This window comes from Strigops habroptila, chromosome 8 (genome assembly GCF_004027225.2).
Source record: "Strigops habroptila isolate Jane chromosome 8, bStrHab1.2.pri, whole genome shotgun sequence".
In the NCBI taxonomy this organism is placed as follows: Eukaryota; Metazoa; Chordata; class Aves; order Psittaciformes; family Psittacidae; genus Strigops; species Strigops habroptila.
The window spans coordinates 24,582,469-24,596,839 of record NC_044284.2 but is presented as its reverse complement, the minus strand read 5'-3'; the positions used below and the strand labels follow the sequence as shown (position 1 = coordinate 24,596,839).

General features: G+C 49.4%; 1 protein-coding gene across 4 annotated transcripts; it reads left to right on the top strand.

Moving 5' to 3' along the window:
• Positions 1-773: 773 nt before the first annotated feature.
• On the top strand, positions 774-10,758 carry ERICH6 (glutamate rich 6). 4 transcript variants are annotated; one of them, XM_032920119.1, is made up of 12 exons: positions 778-991; positions 1,500-1,609; positions 3,925-3,973; positions 4,071-4,187; positions 5,437-5,538; positions 5,616-6,025; positions 6,974-7,041; positions 7,757-7,914; positions 8,068-8,153; positions 9,350-9,502; positions 9,776-10,007; positions 10,488-10,758. In XM_032920119.1, exons 3-12 carry the CDS (start codon positions 3,968-3,970, stop codon positions 10,749-10,751), a joined length of 1,596 nt encoding a protein of 531 aa, XP_032776010.1. In that variant the 5' UTR covers positions 778-991; positions 1,500-1,609; positions 3,925-3,967; the 3' UTR covers positions 10,752-10,758. The 4 variants fall into 4 exon arrangements, with proteins under 4 accessions (XP_030350895.1, XP_032776010.1, XP_032776011.1 ...); XM_030495035.1 differs by having other exon boundaries at positions 774-991; positions 9,776-10,577; XM_032920120.1 differs by lacking the exon at positions 9,776-10,007 and having other exon boundaries at positions 779-991; positions 10,488-10,751.
• Positions 10,759-14,371: the final 3,613 nt, after the last annotated feature.

The window sequence follows — 14,371 nt, the reverse complement described above, 5'->3', positions numbered from 1 at the left end:
GCACTCGCCTCAGCCCATGCCATGGCACTGCAGGCAGGAGCGAACGCTGTGGCAATACCAGGATCTGCACCAACCGAGCATGGAAGCGATCTCCCAGGACTCCAGTGCTATAGGGAGCTATCAGCACCAACACAAGCCGAGCAGCGTGTCCAGACACTGTGCTAAGACCACTGGCTGCGCCTCAACACACTCCTTCCAGTTTTAAAAATTACTAAGACTTACTTATTTTGTTGCGGAACTCATCCGCTCATAAGACAACTACATTTTTTTTATACAAAGTCCACATAACGTAGCACACACGCACTGTCCTTAGGTAACTCTAAAGCCTGTATTTGTTTGCAGATGACGTATCTGAAGGAAATTGCTTTCTTTGCTTCTCCAAGCTGCAAGTGCAGATTCCTTGGAGGAGTTCAACAGCATCATCTAGCCCTACAGGAGACATCGGTAACCCATATATGACAAGCATATGATGCAAATCATAGAATCCACTAGGTTAGAAAAGACCTTTAAGATCATCAAGCCCAACTGTTATTCCGGGACTGTCACGTCCACCACTAAACCACTTAGGCATGTGCTTTGGGTGCAGTTAGGAGTTTGTGCTCGAACAGGAAAGCCACACCAAGTTCCCTAACCCGTGTTTCACCTTCACCCCTGCTCCCACTCCGCGCAGGAGGCTGCAGCGCGGCTCCGGCCGCTCACCAGGTTCACGGCAGCCGCGTGCTGGGGGCTGCTGCCGCGGCTCTGTGGGCGCCATCGCCGGGAGCTCTTGAAGCGGCCGCACCGCGCTGGGCACCTCCGCCTCCTCCGGAGGCCGTTTACGTCCGTCAGCGCCCGACTGCGGATTTCCGCTTCACCGCGGACAGGGGCAGCACCGCCCGCAACCGCTCAGCCCCACCGCTCATACCTGCCTCGCAGCCCCCGCGCCCGCCGCGTCGCCATGGAGACGGCGCCCGCCAGCGCCCCCGCACCAGGCCCGGCCATGCCATGGACGGTGCGGGCCGGGAACGGGGCCGGGTGGGCCGGGTCGGGCCGGGCCAGCACAGCACAGCGCGGTTTCTCCCCGCGGCTCCCCTTGCAGCGTCGCAGGCGGGCCCCGCTCCCCCGGCTCTCTGAAGAGAGACGGACAGGTCGGTAGCGCCGGCTGCGCAGACAACTGCGGGGCGATCGCGGGATCCCCGGGCAGCAGGGCGCTCCCCGAGGCTCTCTGCTGCAATGGAGCAGGTACCGACCGATCTCTCGAAAACCGCAGGAGGGAAGGCGGAGGAGAAGCCGGCCGAGCGACCTTGGTCAGCGGCTGGCAGGGCCCGGCTGGCAGGGCCCAGCTGGCACCTCCCTCCTCCGTAGCTAAACCAGGGCCAGCCCCGCTTACTGCATCCACAGCGTTCGGAGTTCTAATTAGATACATTCAGAAAAGTCTCCTTCATCGGTACAATGGTCCAGGGCAACTGCTTTGAAGTCATTGTGTGTGGCTAACAGGTGGGTTTGTGTCTTACATTAAGGGGAACATCGGGCAGCGTTGAACCCATCAAGACTCAGAAGCTGCCAGGAATTTCAGTGTCAATGCAGAGAGAAGCTGGCTGGATCCACGAACACGCCTACAGAAAATCAAGTAAGAAACAGCTTTGTTCAAGGAAGAGCTGCTCACTTGTATTGTCTTTCACTCAAGCTGCCTTGGGCTTTCACAGAAGACTTGTGACTTTGCAGTTCCCTAGAGATCCTCTTGCAAAGTGGTGGCAGACCTGGAGCAGCCCCCAGGGACCCCCACTGCGGCCCCCTCGTTACCCTCTCTGCAGACCCACTTCTAAATGAACCTGCGGGACCACTCTGCCAGCCAGCAGGCGTAGGAGTGCTCAGCAGATGGCAGAAAGAGTGTATTGTATTTCTGTGAGGGGTGCTGGCAAAGCCTCTCAGGAGAGCTGGAGATGTATCAACCTTTCTTCTCCTCCTGCTCAGCTGAGTCATCCCAGCATGCGATCGAGTAACCAGCTCCTTCGCTCATCCGCCGAAGTACAGCACTATACCTTAGCACGCAGCATGTTAGTGGTAGTTGCTGCCTGACCCCATGCCTTTTGGGCACCCCATCAAACAGCCTTTGTGCTTTTTAAGTGGTGGTTTTTGGTTTTTTTTTAAGTGTTCAGAAACCATGTAGATGGGGCCCTCAGTGATATGGTTTAGTGGTGGTCTTGGCAGTCCTGGGGTAATGGTTGGACTTGATGATCTTAAAGGTCTTTTCCAACCTAACTGATTCTGTGATTCATTTTCAATGCCAGGCAGCTCTCCTCTGTTGGAGGATGTCTCCTGCATCTCATGTGCCTCTAGCAGCAGGAGTGATCAGGGCCACAAAACAGCACACCAGCTGAAAGTACTGGAGTTAGCTGTGTGCAGATCCATCCCAATAGAAAGGTGACATGCACAGCCCACAACAGATAAACATTGCTCTCTTCTCACCTTGGGAGGATGTTTGTTCGGAAATGTACTGTGACTGTGTTTGCAGGAGAAAACACTGTAAGCTTTGTACCTTAGGTGGAGCTTCACAAGTCCTTGGGGTGACTGTGGCTGAAATACAGAATACCCAAATGTAACCAGTGGTAAATCATCTACTTGGGTTTGGATGCAGCAGTGGTAGGTAGAGACGATTCAGAAGCTGCAAAGTCCATTAGAGAGGGCAGAGTAAGAAGTGGAGGGTCCACCTGCCCTGAGCACTGCACCCTGGGTGCCAGGCTTCCCTGTGTCCCTCGGTGCCATGGTGCACCCAGCGCTGTGCCGGCCTGCACAGCTTCACACCAGTGAAGCACCAGCACCATGCACTTCCTGAAGTCACTTCTTCTCAGGTGGGGTTTATGTGACAGCTACTTTCTGTGACATAGCTTGATTGCTGTGGTGATAACTACGTGTCTTTGAACTGCAATTCAAAAGAAGTTCAAGCAAACCAGCAGCCATGTCATTCAGCCTTCTAAAAGTATAAGTGACTCCCATAGCATTGCTTTCCGCTTTTCCTTCTGTGTTGGTGCATTCATTCACCTCCAGGTGCATTCCCGACCTGTGGGTCCCACCACAGGCCTAGGAAGCTGGGTGTTGACATGGGGCTGTTATGATTTTTATCCCATCCTTTTAAATACACATTCTGATTTTTTCACCCTTTCCATGGAGAAGGATTAGAAAGATTTTGGTGTTTCAGCTGCCCAGAGTTTCATCTGGCTGAGTATTTTCTGGAAAGCAGAATAAGCTTACTTAGAAGGGCAAGATAAATTGGGTGGCAACAAGGGAAACTGAAATTCAAGGCTAAAAGAACTAAGAATGTGTTTAGTTTGGCTGAAGGGGAGGCTGTAGCAGTTGGTATGCTGGCCATGTTGATGTTCAGGCAGGAGGTGATGTATATGGGACAGCACACAGCTGTGCACCTGAGGTGGCTGGATGTCAGCACTACTGAGGACAGTGCTAGACACACAGTCATCTGAGATGTTCCTGTCACTGCAAAGGGCAAAGAACCCTTTGTTACATTTATGCAGAATGTACTTAGAAATGAGAGAAAACGTCGAATGTCTCTACAGCTCTTTCTTTTTAGGACTAGAGAGGCTGGAAATGCTTTAGAGGATAATGCAGTATTAGCTCAGTTCTACAAGTCACTGACTCTCAGCAATAAGCCATCTCCATGACTTCGGCAGACACTTTTGTAAAGCCCTGGTCCCATGTCAGTGCCCAGTTACAGTCCCTCAGGCATCTGGGAAGGGTTACATGCAGATCCAGGTTGCCCTTCTGAAACTGTAGGAGCAAGTCTGGCAAGAAAGCCTCAGGCAGCTGATGTGGTCAATGAGAAAAGGCTGGCATGCTGAAAGAGGCACAAAACAAATATGTCTAGAAGATATGCTTTCTGAGAGCACAGCACAGCCATTCAGTAATTCTCACTGTCGCTATTACTTGCAGCCCTGTCAGAAGAGTCCAGAAGCTTAGATGTTTTGTGTGCGACATGGAGGTAAGGACTCACCCAGGTTGCATATATATATGCTTAATAGGTTTAGCCCTGGAGAAAGATATGACTCCAAATTGCTTTTGTCATTTTCCACTTTGAGTTGGAAGAAGATTTTGTGAAGCTGTTCAAGAAATCACTGCGCACGTTCCCATCCACTGGCCTGCCTAGCCTTCTGGCCTACAGACCTGAATCGTTACGAGAAATCTTACAGGTTGAGGTGAGGCACTGGTAGATGTTCCCTACTGTGCAGCTTTTTCTGTTTAATTCCCATGTAGCAAAAACAAAAACAATGCCCTTTGCCAAGCCAGTGCACACGTTCCTTTACAAAAGAGTTTTTCTTTTGTGAGGCTGTTGAAATGATGCTTATTGTGCACTCCTGAACAGTAAGAAGCTGTGCAACTCTTCTCCCCAATGCTGCATCCTGTATCGAGAATTTCCGAGCAGAAGAATTTGCCTTCTGGCTAAAACAGTGGTACAAAGTTTGTATAAATACTTGGTATACAGTTAAAGAATTACAAGAAGGGCACAGAGTTCCCCATAACTCTTAGCAGAGTAAAGTCAGCAAAGAGAGCTAATCCTAAGCATGAGGTGGGGAAGCAAGGGAATTTCTAAGAATAATGCTCCAGAGAAACCAAATATTTCAAATTAATATGTTCTTTTCTGAAATTGAAGGATTTGAATGAAAGTGTTAAACACATGGTATAGTAAATGAAGTGTAAGTGAAGCACACCAGCTAAGTGGCCTGGAGCAGGTACCTGCCCTTCACCCCTTGCTGCTGCTAATGGATTGCTCTCAAGCAGCGCTGAGCTTGGTGTGCTGCCCTTGGGAGCGGCGGCAATAGGCATGAAATTCAGCAGCACGCTCTTGGCAGCTGCACCTTCTGTAACTCAGTTTCAAAATGTGTTTTTAAAAAATAGATATTTCTTTCAGAATATCTAGTACCCATCCTCAAAATATATCCCAGAGCAGTCCTGATGTGCATCTGGTCAAACATGCTCAGCTCTTTTGTCAACAAATCTGCTGGTGGTTCCTCATGAAATTCCCCACAGATTTTCCTATGATCAACAGTGCAACAATCTGGGAGCTTTTTCTCTCCAAAGCCCCAAGCAATGTACTTGAAAGGGTTAATGCATCAGAGTACTCAGCTGTAGCGTTCTTCATGCTCTGAAGCTTTCCCTTGGAAGGAATGGGTCTCATAGGTACTACAGTTATTCCATTTATTTGAGGGGTTTTATTTATTTACTTACTATAGAGCAGCTTTTCTTTTTGGTGGTTTCCTGAACCTAATGTTTAGAGTTAAATCATCCCAAGATATCACAGGCACAGATCAGTTTTAACTGCTCTTACACATTTTATGACGTTGCATTTTGAGCATAGCCCTCTTTCCCCAAGATAAAATGAGGATTTGTGTGCTGATACCATTATTTTTGTCCTCCCCATGTTCTGTCTCCTCACCTCCACTTCAGATAGAGGAGGACTTTGCTCCAAGATGTGAGTACTGTGGCAGCCTGCTGAAGCCGTTCCCTTCCTTTGAAGACATTTGGCCACTGTCACAGGATTATGAATCAGTAAGCTGGTAGGAAACATTAGCAGAGGCTGGGTGTGGAAAGGCCCACTCTCACGGCACTGCTCTTCTGCCTTTCAGAAGTTTTGCTGTGAACATAATCGAGACCTCTACGAGTTCATCGTGAATGAGAGGAAGACCTACGAAGGCACCTGTAACATTCCCACTGATGCTGGCCCCCAGAAGACCCATGAGGGGAAGACCCACGAAGGCATCTGGAGCATTCCCATTGATATCGGCCTCCATAAGTCCCATGAGAGGAAGACCCATGAAGGCATCCAGAGCATTCCCATTGATGTCAGCACCCAAGAATCCCACAAGGGGAAGACCCACAAAGATGATGGGAGCATTCCCATTGATGTCGGCTCCCATGGGTGCCATGAGGGGAAGACCCATGAACGTGCCGAGAGCATTCCCACTGATGTCGTCCCCCATGAGTCCCATGGCACTGAATTTGACAGGCTGCCATCAGAGGAGAGGGCGTACGAGAGGTACCGTGAAATGACTACAGGGAGAACTGGGGTTCTGGTCTGTGTAAGGCACAACAGGTGACTCTGGGGGGAAAAGAAGCATTAAGAAAATGAAACTGCAGCAAGAGGCAATGAGAGAAGAAAAAAATTTGCTTTAGGCAACACAGGTTCACATTCTATCTGGAGCCTCTTGGCTTTTCTCCTATCAGGCTGTAATAGAAGGTGGCGAGGTATGTACTGAGCAAAGCATTCATTCTACTGCTTTCAGACACAGTACCTAGAGACACGTAGAGCCAAAAACATAACTGCAGCTGCAGGAGGGATAATACTCGGGTCTAGCTTTACCCCAGATACTGAAGCAAAGCTTGAATTTGTGTTTCTCTATTTTGCTGCATAAACTGTGACCATGCATTTGGATTCTAGTTTCCAGAGTCATGAGAACTCTGCAAGTTTGACTTCTACTGGGCTGTTTGGTAGGAGGCCCAAAGCTTATAAAAATATCTGAGTCTATAGCATAGGCTTAAAGAAAACTAAATCAGTATACCTGGATGTAAACTGCTAGCTTGCTTGAACATCATTTGCAGTCTGATGGTGAGAGTACCTCATATTACGTACAGAGCATACACCAAAGTCATTGTCAGACTCTGTCAAATTTATAGGAAGCTAGATAAGAAGAACAGTCAAAGTATTCTTGGAGATTAGTTGTTTCCTTGATCTTGTGGGCAGCTCTCCTCTTTCACAGAAAATCCTGATACACAGTCCATTACAGTGTTTAGTCTATTCACTGAAATCTCTGTATGGAAGCAATTCCTTTTTGGTGATATTCCGTTGCCTCTAACTTATATGCAATTGTGTGAGTGGAGAGAAAAAACAGATTCAGAAACTTGCATTCCTATGGAAAGGATACCCAGTGCCTTTAGTTTTCAAAACAGGATGTATGAAACATATCAGGAACATTTTCATTTCCAGGCATCTGGAGAGACGATCAACCAGACAGTTATTTTTGCAGGCAGCAAAGACAGCACTTGAAGCTGAACGTGAGTTTGCATTTCCTTATGTATTTGTCTATTTATTACAACAATGAATTCAAGGGAATTGCTTGTCTCTAATGCTCTCTAATGGAACAGGAGGATTTATACAATGACACATTAGCTCACTGTCAAGTGTGCAACCCCATTGAAATAGATACTGCCATATTAAATGGCATATGACTGTTTCAACTGAGATGCACAGAAATTTACTTTCGAGAATAATGAGTTAGCAAAGCCAAGCCCTTGGAAGGTATGAACTGCCAGAATTAGGGGGATCGACATTTTGCCTAGTCAAGTGAATACTCCACTAAATCCTAGCCCAGTCTGTGAATGACTGAGCAGCCCTTTGGATCTAGCTGTAAAATCACAGGCATTTTGACTAAGAACAGATGAACTAGATTTATAATATGGGCCTATTTTCACAGAGGATGTCAGGGTACAGAGGCTTTTGTGGCACCAAGGATTTCAGATCATCAGTCCTGCAGAGCATGGAGCCACAAATGCTATCCAAAAAAAGTCATACTACATCTTTTTTCATAATTCTGTTCTCTGAAATAGCTGAACACTTTGGACTGTCCTTGTTAGATAGAAAATACCTTGAAACAGACTCCCAGGATGGAGCATTTCAGCCAGAAATTCCCACTCCTCCAAGTTACAGCCTCCCCACCATCGGCACTGCCAGCCCTACCCAATGCACACAAACCCTCCCTTTCCTCTCTAGGTTTAAATGAACTTGGCACAATTTTCTACCAGCTTTCCCTGGAGCCCCCATCACCAAACAGCTGGACGCTGACACCTGCTGAGAGAGCAGCAGAGCCCAAGGAGGAGCCCATCTCCTACAGTGTCACCTGCTGTGATTTTACCTCTGTTGGTGGAAAGGCAAGTAGCTGCCGCGGACATGTTCGATGGGCTGCATCTTGGATGTGTCCACACTCCGGAGCGGCTGAAGCCCGGCACCTGCCTCTCTGCCTTTCAAGGGCAGCTGGTGCAGGACTGCTCTCATCCATTTTATCGTTTCTTTTCCTACCTTAGGTAGTGAAGAATGAATTGCTGGAAAAATACTACAAACATGGAGGGAAATTCCTCACCATGCTTCCAGATGGAACAGCGCAGTTATTGTATCCTTTACGGAGTTCATTGGCCTGCATTAGTCCAGGGTTGTAACTGTAATTTTACCTGAGTCCTAGGCTGCTTTATCACCGAATACCCTGGTCCACCATTCACATTCGTTTTCACAGTCTGGAAAAAAGAAGTAGTGAAGCCACTTACATAGCCTTGTGCCTTTAATACCCAGCTTAAGAAATATGCTAGCCCAGTATTTAGACCCACTCCCGAGCTCTGGCCACCCGTGGAAGGGCGTTGCTGGCCGAGTGGGCTCCCAAACCATTCAGCCCCACTCTTCACACAGGGACAAACCAGCACATCATTTTGCACCAGCACAGGGCTGAGGTCTCTGCCCTGCAGGCAGGAGTACATAAAAGGTGCACAGACAAACTGAAGTTAACAGTGTAACTAAGAGTATGTTTGAAGAAATAAAAATGTGTCAGTTTCACCAAAGGACCCCATAGCTTTCAGCCTGCCTTTGCCATTATTTAAGCCGTAACATTTTAAGTCACCCAAGTTATTTTTCCTTACTGTGGCTGACTTTTTTTCTGACCCAGGGGTGTATGAAAGTCTACCTGAGTTCTGCCACCAAAGCAAACAGGCTTGAGGCTACTTCTCTGCTCTGCCCTCCAGGCTGCCTTTGTCCCAGGGATGCTGCCAGTCATGGAGGTGGCAAAGTGCCATAAGCACATGCACTTCCAATAGCAAGTCTTGCGGGAGGGAAATCCCAGTGAGACACAAAATACCTCCTGCTCCAGTCAGGTTTCTGTGCCAAGGGCCTCTTTTCTCCACATTTGTTTTCTTTTTAGCTCTGGGAGAATAATACCTGCCCCTGTTTTCTCTGCTGTCATCCAAGTTGAGTACTTTGACCACTTCACTTGCTAGCCTCATACTTTCAATCATTAGCATTGTCCAGGAACGTGTCTTTAAGATAAAAACTTGCTAAGCAGTTCTGCGTGGGTTATTGGTTAGAAAACAACAAAAATGTATTCTGTATCTCTTTTGTCAGAGTATATAGAATACTTCAATGTAGGAGAAAAGCACTGGCAGTGTCCCAGGTAACGCTGGCAGCACACCATCATTCCACCTTTAACACAGTGATCTGGTTAATATGCCCATTTTTATACTCCAAAGTAGCGCTCTGCAATATTCAGAATGTAATAATAGACCAGACAAAGAAAGGAGTTATGAAAACCTTATCTGACGACAGCTATCCATCTGGAAATCTGGCGATCATTGTTGTACAGAAGAAAAAATGTCGTGTTTGCATAGTACATGAAGACAAGCCAAGTTATGCTGAAATACAAGCAATATTTAAATCTGACGGCAGAAGTACTTGCTATTATCCAAACGGAACTGTGTGGTATGTTTAAGTTGGCCGGAGCAGTTTTGCTCTCCACTGTGCTTTTTAAATTTCAAAGGTCATAGAGGGTATTTTTAAGAGCATTCAAAAATTAAAAGACGAGTATAGCAGCTCAAGGGCCTGCTTCAGGTGCCCCCCAGAGGGGCAGGGCCACCCTCTGTGTTTTGAGAGGCAGGAGTTAGACCCCCAATTAGCTGTGCCTCAGTCCTGTCCCTCTGTGGAAGCTGCCATGGGAGCTGCAAGGTTCAGAGCTTTGATTTTCCTCTTTTTTAGGATATACATGAGTATTCAGGGAGGGCAGTATTTGGACCAAGGAGGCAGAAGGGTGAGGAGGTGGACATGGCCAAACAGCGTCATGTCACCAGGACCCCATGCCCCGCTGAGACCCATCTTCATCTCCCTCAACTGGCACGTGGGGGTCAGGATCCTGGGCCAGGATAAGATCGCTGTTTCCTTCCTTGCCATGGGGCGACAAGCAAAATTCAACATGGGAACCAAAGTGCAGGTATTTCTCAAGCACAGAGGTAGCTCCACACAAAGTCACTCTCCACAGCAGGAGCAGGACAGCCAGGGAAGTTCCCATCCATGGGGAAGCACGCTCATCCCACAGTGCGTGCTCCCTATGTTGCCGCATGGTCCTGCCCCCCAAAACAGCAAACAGTGGAGGTGTACCTGCGCTCAGTCCCATGCAGACAGAGGACTCACCAGCCCTGGCAGCCCTGACTCTACAGCCCCTGTAAGGGGCTGCAGGATACAGGAAACACTCCTGGGTAGGTCTCCAATGTCCCTGCCTGCACCCCTGAGGGTCACTGTGGCTCTGCTGCGGTGAGAAGAGCTGCAATCCATGAGGGCAAGGAGCATGGCAGCTCCCTTCCTCCACGGGTTCCTGCCACAGGGGCAGGTTTGTCTGCTGGGGAGAGACCAAAACCCTGAAGCCCTGTACCATGCTGCTGCGGTGCTGACACCACTCACCTCCACTCCCCAGGTCAGCGATGTCAGCCAGCTGCCTCCCCCTGCCCCGCTGAGCGAAGACGAGCTCCTGCTGCTTGCCTTCAGGGTGAGGATACTGCGGCTCTTCGACAGACTGCGTGGATGCTTAAGCTTTCCTTCTAGTGAGCAATGGGACAAACTGAAGCCTCCAGCATACCTTATCACACAGACTTTGAAGATCTTACAGCTTTGCACAACTTCTGACATAAGCGATGAGCTACGTAGCTCAATCAGGGCAATAATAAATGCTGAAGTCTGACCAGCAAGTATTGTGCGAAGGCAAAACAAGTTGGAGATGTTCCCTGACGCTGCAGCATCTGCACACACTCAATGAGGTTTTGCCTGCAGTCCTGCCCTGCTGTGGCAAAGTGCAAAGGGCAAGCCATGGCCATTCTGCACGGCCCCTCTCCTGGGGCCTTCCCAGCTCAAGGTGGGCTAACCAGTTGTTTCAGCCCATGGATGTGGCACAAAGATAACAGCAAATAGAGCACAGCTAAGTTATAGCCCGTGACAGGTATATGGGTAGGAGATGTTTGCTCAGAAGTCACCCACACAGGCACTGCTCTGCACAGCCAGCGCTTCTGCCAAGGACATGGCACCAGTGGGATGCCCAGACTTCCCTGGCACAAGCACTGGATGGCAGCTCAGCCTGCCGCAGGTACAACACACAGTGGTTCCCCACGCACAGAGAGGCACAAAAGCACAGTTTGTCCAGAGCAATCAAAGGTCATTGTCTTGGCAACGTGTGTGTGGGTGCCGGGGACAGGAGGCTATTAATGCATGCAGCACAGAGCACGGACGAGCCGCAGCCTCTTGGCAGCAGCTCGTAAACAACCAAGGCAGGGGGAAGGCTCTGCTGCAGTGGGTACGCTGTGCTTCCTTCCCACCATGGGCCCAGCAGCTGTGAGAGCAGCACAAGCAGAGGTGGTGAGGCGTGGACCCCTCATGAAGTGGGTACCTCAGGCTGGCCCCTGCCCCAGCTCTCAACAGTTGGGATGTTTGAGGGAGGTACAGTGCCACAGGAATACCTGCTGCGCCAGGACACTGCCCTGGGCGCTGCAGAGCCAAGTGCCCAGGCTGCCGTGTATGGCATCCGATATAGGGACACCTTGCAGCCTTCAGACCCCTCTCATGGACAGGGGCATGTAGGGAAGGCGGAATGGCAAAAGAACCCCTTCTCAGGCCCAGAGTTGCCCTGGCTGGTGCAGAAAACCTTGAAGGTCAGTCTGCCAAGGCCATGGGAGATCAGGGCACCTTGGAGACACCAGGGGAGCAGGGTGATGCTGGAGGAGGGGTTCCTCACTGTCCTGCCTTTTACAGGTTCTCCAAACACATACAAAATGAGCTTGTACTCAACCACAACACTAGTAGGAAGTTGCACAGTAAATGAGTCCAAAGAAATCCAATTTATGTCAAATTAGGCTCTGGGTAAACATACTATTCCAAACATACAGATTTGGAATTTAAGTCTACCAGTCCAAGACAGATATTACTTGCTACTTCATGTTCATGAGCAGCATACAAGCTCAGCTAATAGCACTGCTAACACGATGTGGAAGGGGCTCGCACTATGCCACCGCAGCCAGGCAGCCACACACAGCGCCTGCCAGCCTCCACCGCCTTGAGAAACACCCTCTGCCCAGGAGAGGGGCAGTGGAGGGACTGCTTCTGTTCACACACCCGGGCTCATCCTGGTCTCATCCAGGGGTGCCAGGCCTGAGAAAGGGCAGAAACTCAACATTCAGCAAAACAACCAGGGTTTAGATCCACGCCAAAGCCTGTAACACAACCCACTGGTAAAAACTGCCTTCTAGAAGTACTGGAGGTGGCATCGGCACATGCACACCTCCAGCTGCCCTCACCCCTCCATGCCCAGGCGATTCCAGCCTTCCCCAGAGACGGAGCGAGGGACCAACCTCCCGCACCACAGGGCCCAGGCAGAGCAGCATCCTGCACCACTCAGCCCAGCTGCTGTGGAACTCTTGCAGCCTCAGCCGTGGTGGCTTGGGTGACAATCTCTGATTAACTATCTTCTAGATTCTAAATCTTTGATTTAGAAAGATGAAGATCACACCTGGGAGTTTAATTTTGACCTGTTATGCCATTGTAAGTCCATTTTCTAGCAGGACTGCATCTGATTTATGCCAGCGTGAGATGAGATGTGAGCACAGATCTCTACTGCGAATGGCTTCCCTGTAACGTCCTGTTTTTCTACCCTCACAGTGGGAAATGAGACCCATTTTTTGTCCTTCTCTAGTCTGCACCCAGCTGTGTATTATCTACCCTTGTGTGTAACAAGCCAAGATCAACAAGCTTGGTCCCCTCAGATCCATTATTTAACACCCACTTTACACATGGGTGAAAGCAGTTAAGTGTTCACACAAAGCTAATTTAGATAAATGTGTCTTTACACCTTCATTTTAAAATCACAAAGTAGCACTACATAGGAAGGGAGAGCAAATAGCTGCAATCTCAACATCAGGACAACACGCAGATGCCTGGGCTCCCTGGTGGCCCCAGCAATGGTGGTGGTCAGACCCTTCTCTAGAGAAGACAGACGTGTTTAGGAATATGATGCAAGGAGGGGAAGCCCTTGCAGCGTTACTGAACACACAGAACACCCAGAGAGCCCCATACTGAGTATTTCTGGAGGCCGGGACAGCAGTGAACAGAAGCAGTGTACACCCACCCAGGTCTGTCCTCCCAGGCACTGCTTGAAGCAGGCTTCCAGGCTCCAGCTGCCTGTCAGCCAAAACTGCCCAGCTGGGCTTAAGCTTGACTTTAGGAAGCACCAATTTCACACTAGAACCAGTTCTCCTGGTTAAAAGGCCACAGATAGAGAGTCACCAGTTAGTGTCTGGCAATAGGTTTATCGGAAGGCTGGCAGGTATTGCTGCCTTCAGTGACTGTCAACATTTTACTGTTCCATTTTTCCTAAGTGCTCTATGAATGGCGATCATGGGCCTTGGTCCAGTCCATACACCCAAGCCTGCTCTATGCACCCTACAGCCCAGAGCAATTACAGACATAACCAAAACACCGCCCAGCCTGTGACACCACACCGCCCCCCCAAAAAAAGCTTCTGCTGCATTGGAGGGACATCAGCAAAGGTCCTCACACACTGAACACGAACGTACTGACAAACCACCAGCCCAAGTGGGAGGGAAGGGACACCGGGGGCAGCAAGCAGAACATAAGCAATTACCAGCACTAGGGCGACGCTGTGAACAGCTCATGGAAAATCTTAACCTAGCAACACATCTGTGCATTTATTTGCTTTCTGTCCAATTTCCCAGAAGCACGTAATTAATGAGAAACTAAAACTCCATCCACACTAGAAAATTTTAGTTAATCTATTTCAGAAGAAAAGGCACAAATTACGGATGATTTCATTATGGTCAAGCACAGTGGCCTCAAGGCTGCTTTAGCAGATGCAATGAGCAACACCTCTGTAACAACTGGCATGGACTCCTCCCTCAGCCGGCTGGACAGAGCTTTGGTTACACACAGCATCCACTACATCAGTCCCTAGAGCCTCTCAGGGAGGGTCAAAACCCATTCCTACAGACCATGGCAGCTGCCTCCGGACTCCCTTCTCATCCAATTTACTGTCCCAACAGAGAGAATCTCCCTTCCCATTCAGAGACATTTGACACAGCGGGTCCAGGAGGTACTTCTGCTGGTTTTACACGGGTGGTGAAACCCTGTAACTCAGGGCAGGACAAAAACCGGGATGGGAGGCAGGTGCTGACAGGACCCAGCTCCCACATGGGTGCCACTGGGGCAGTGGCTCAGCCACCCAGCCTGGAGCACTGCATGGTCCAGAGGTACCCAGTGGTGACCAGGAACTGTGGATCGCAGGCTGCAGCCAGCGGCTCA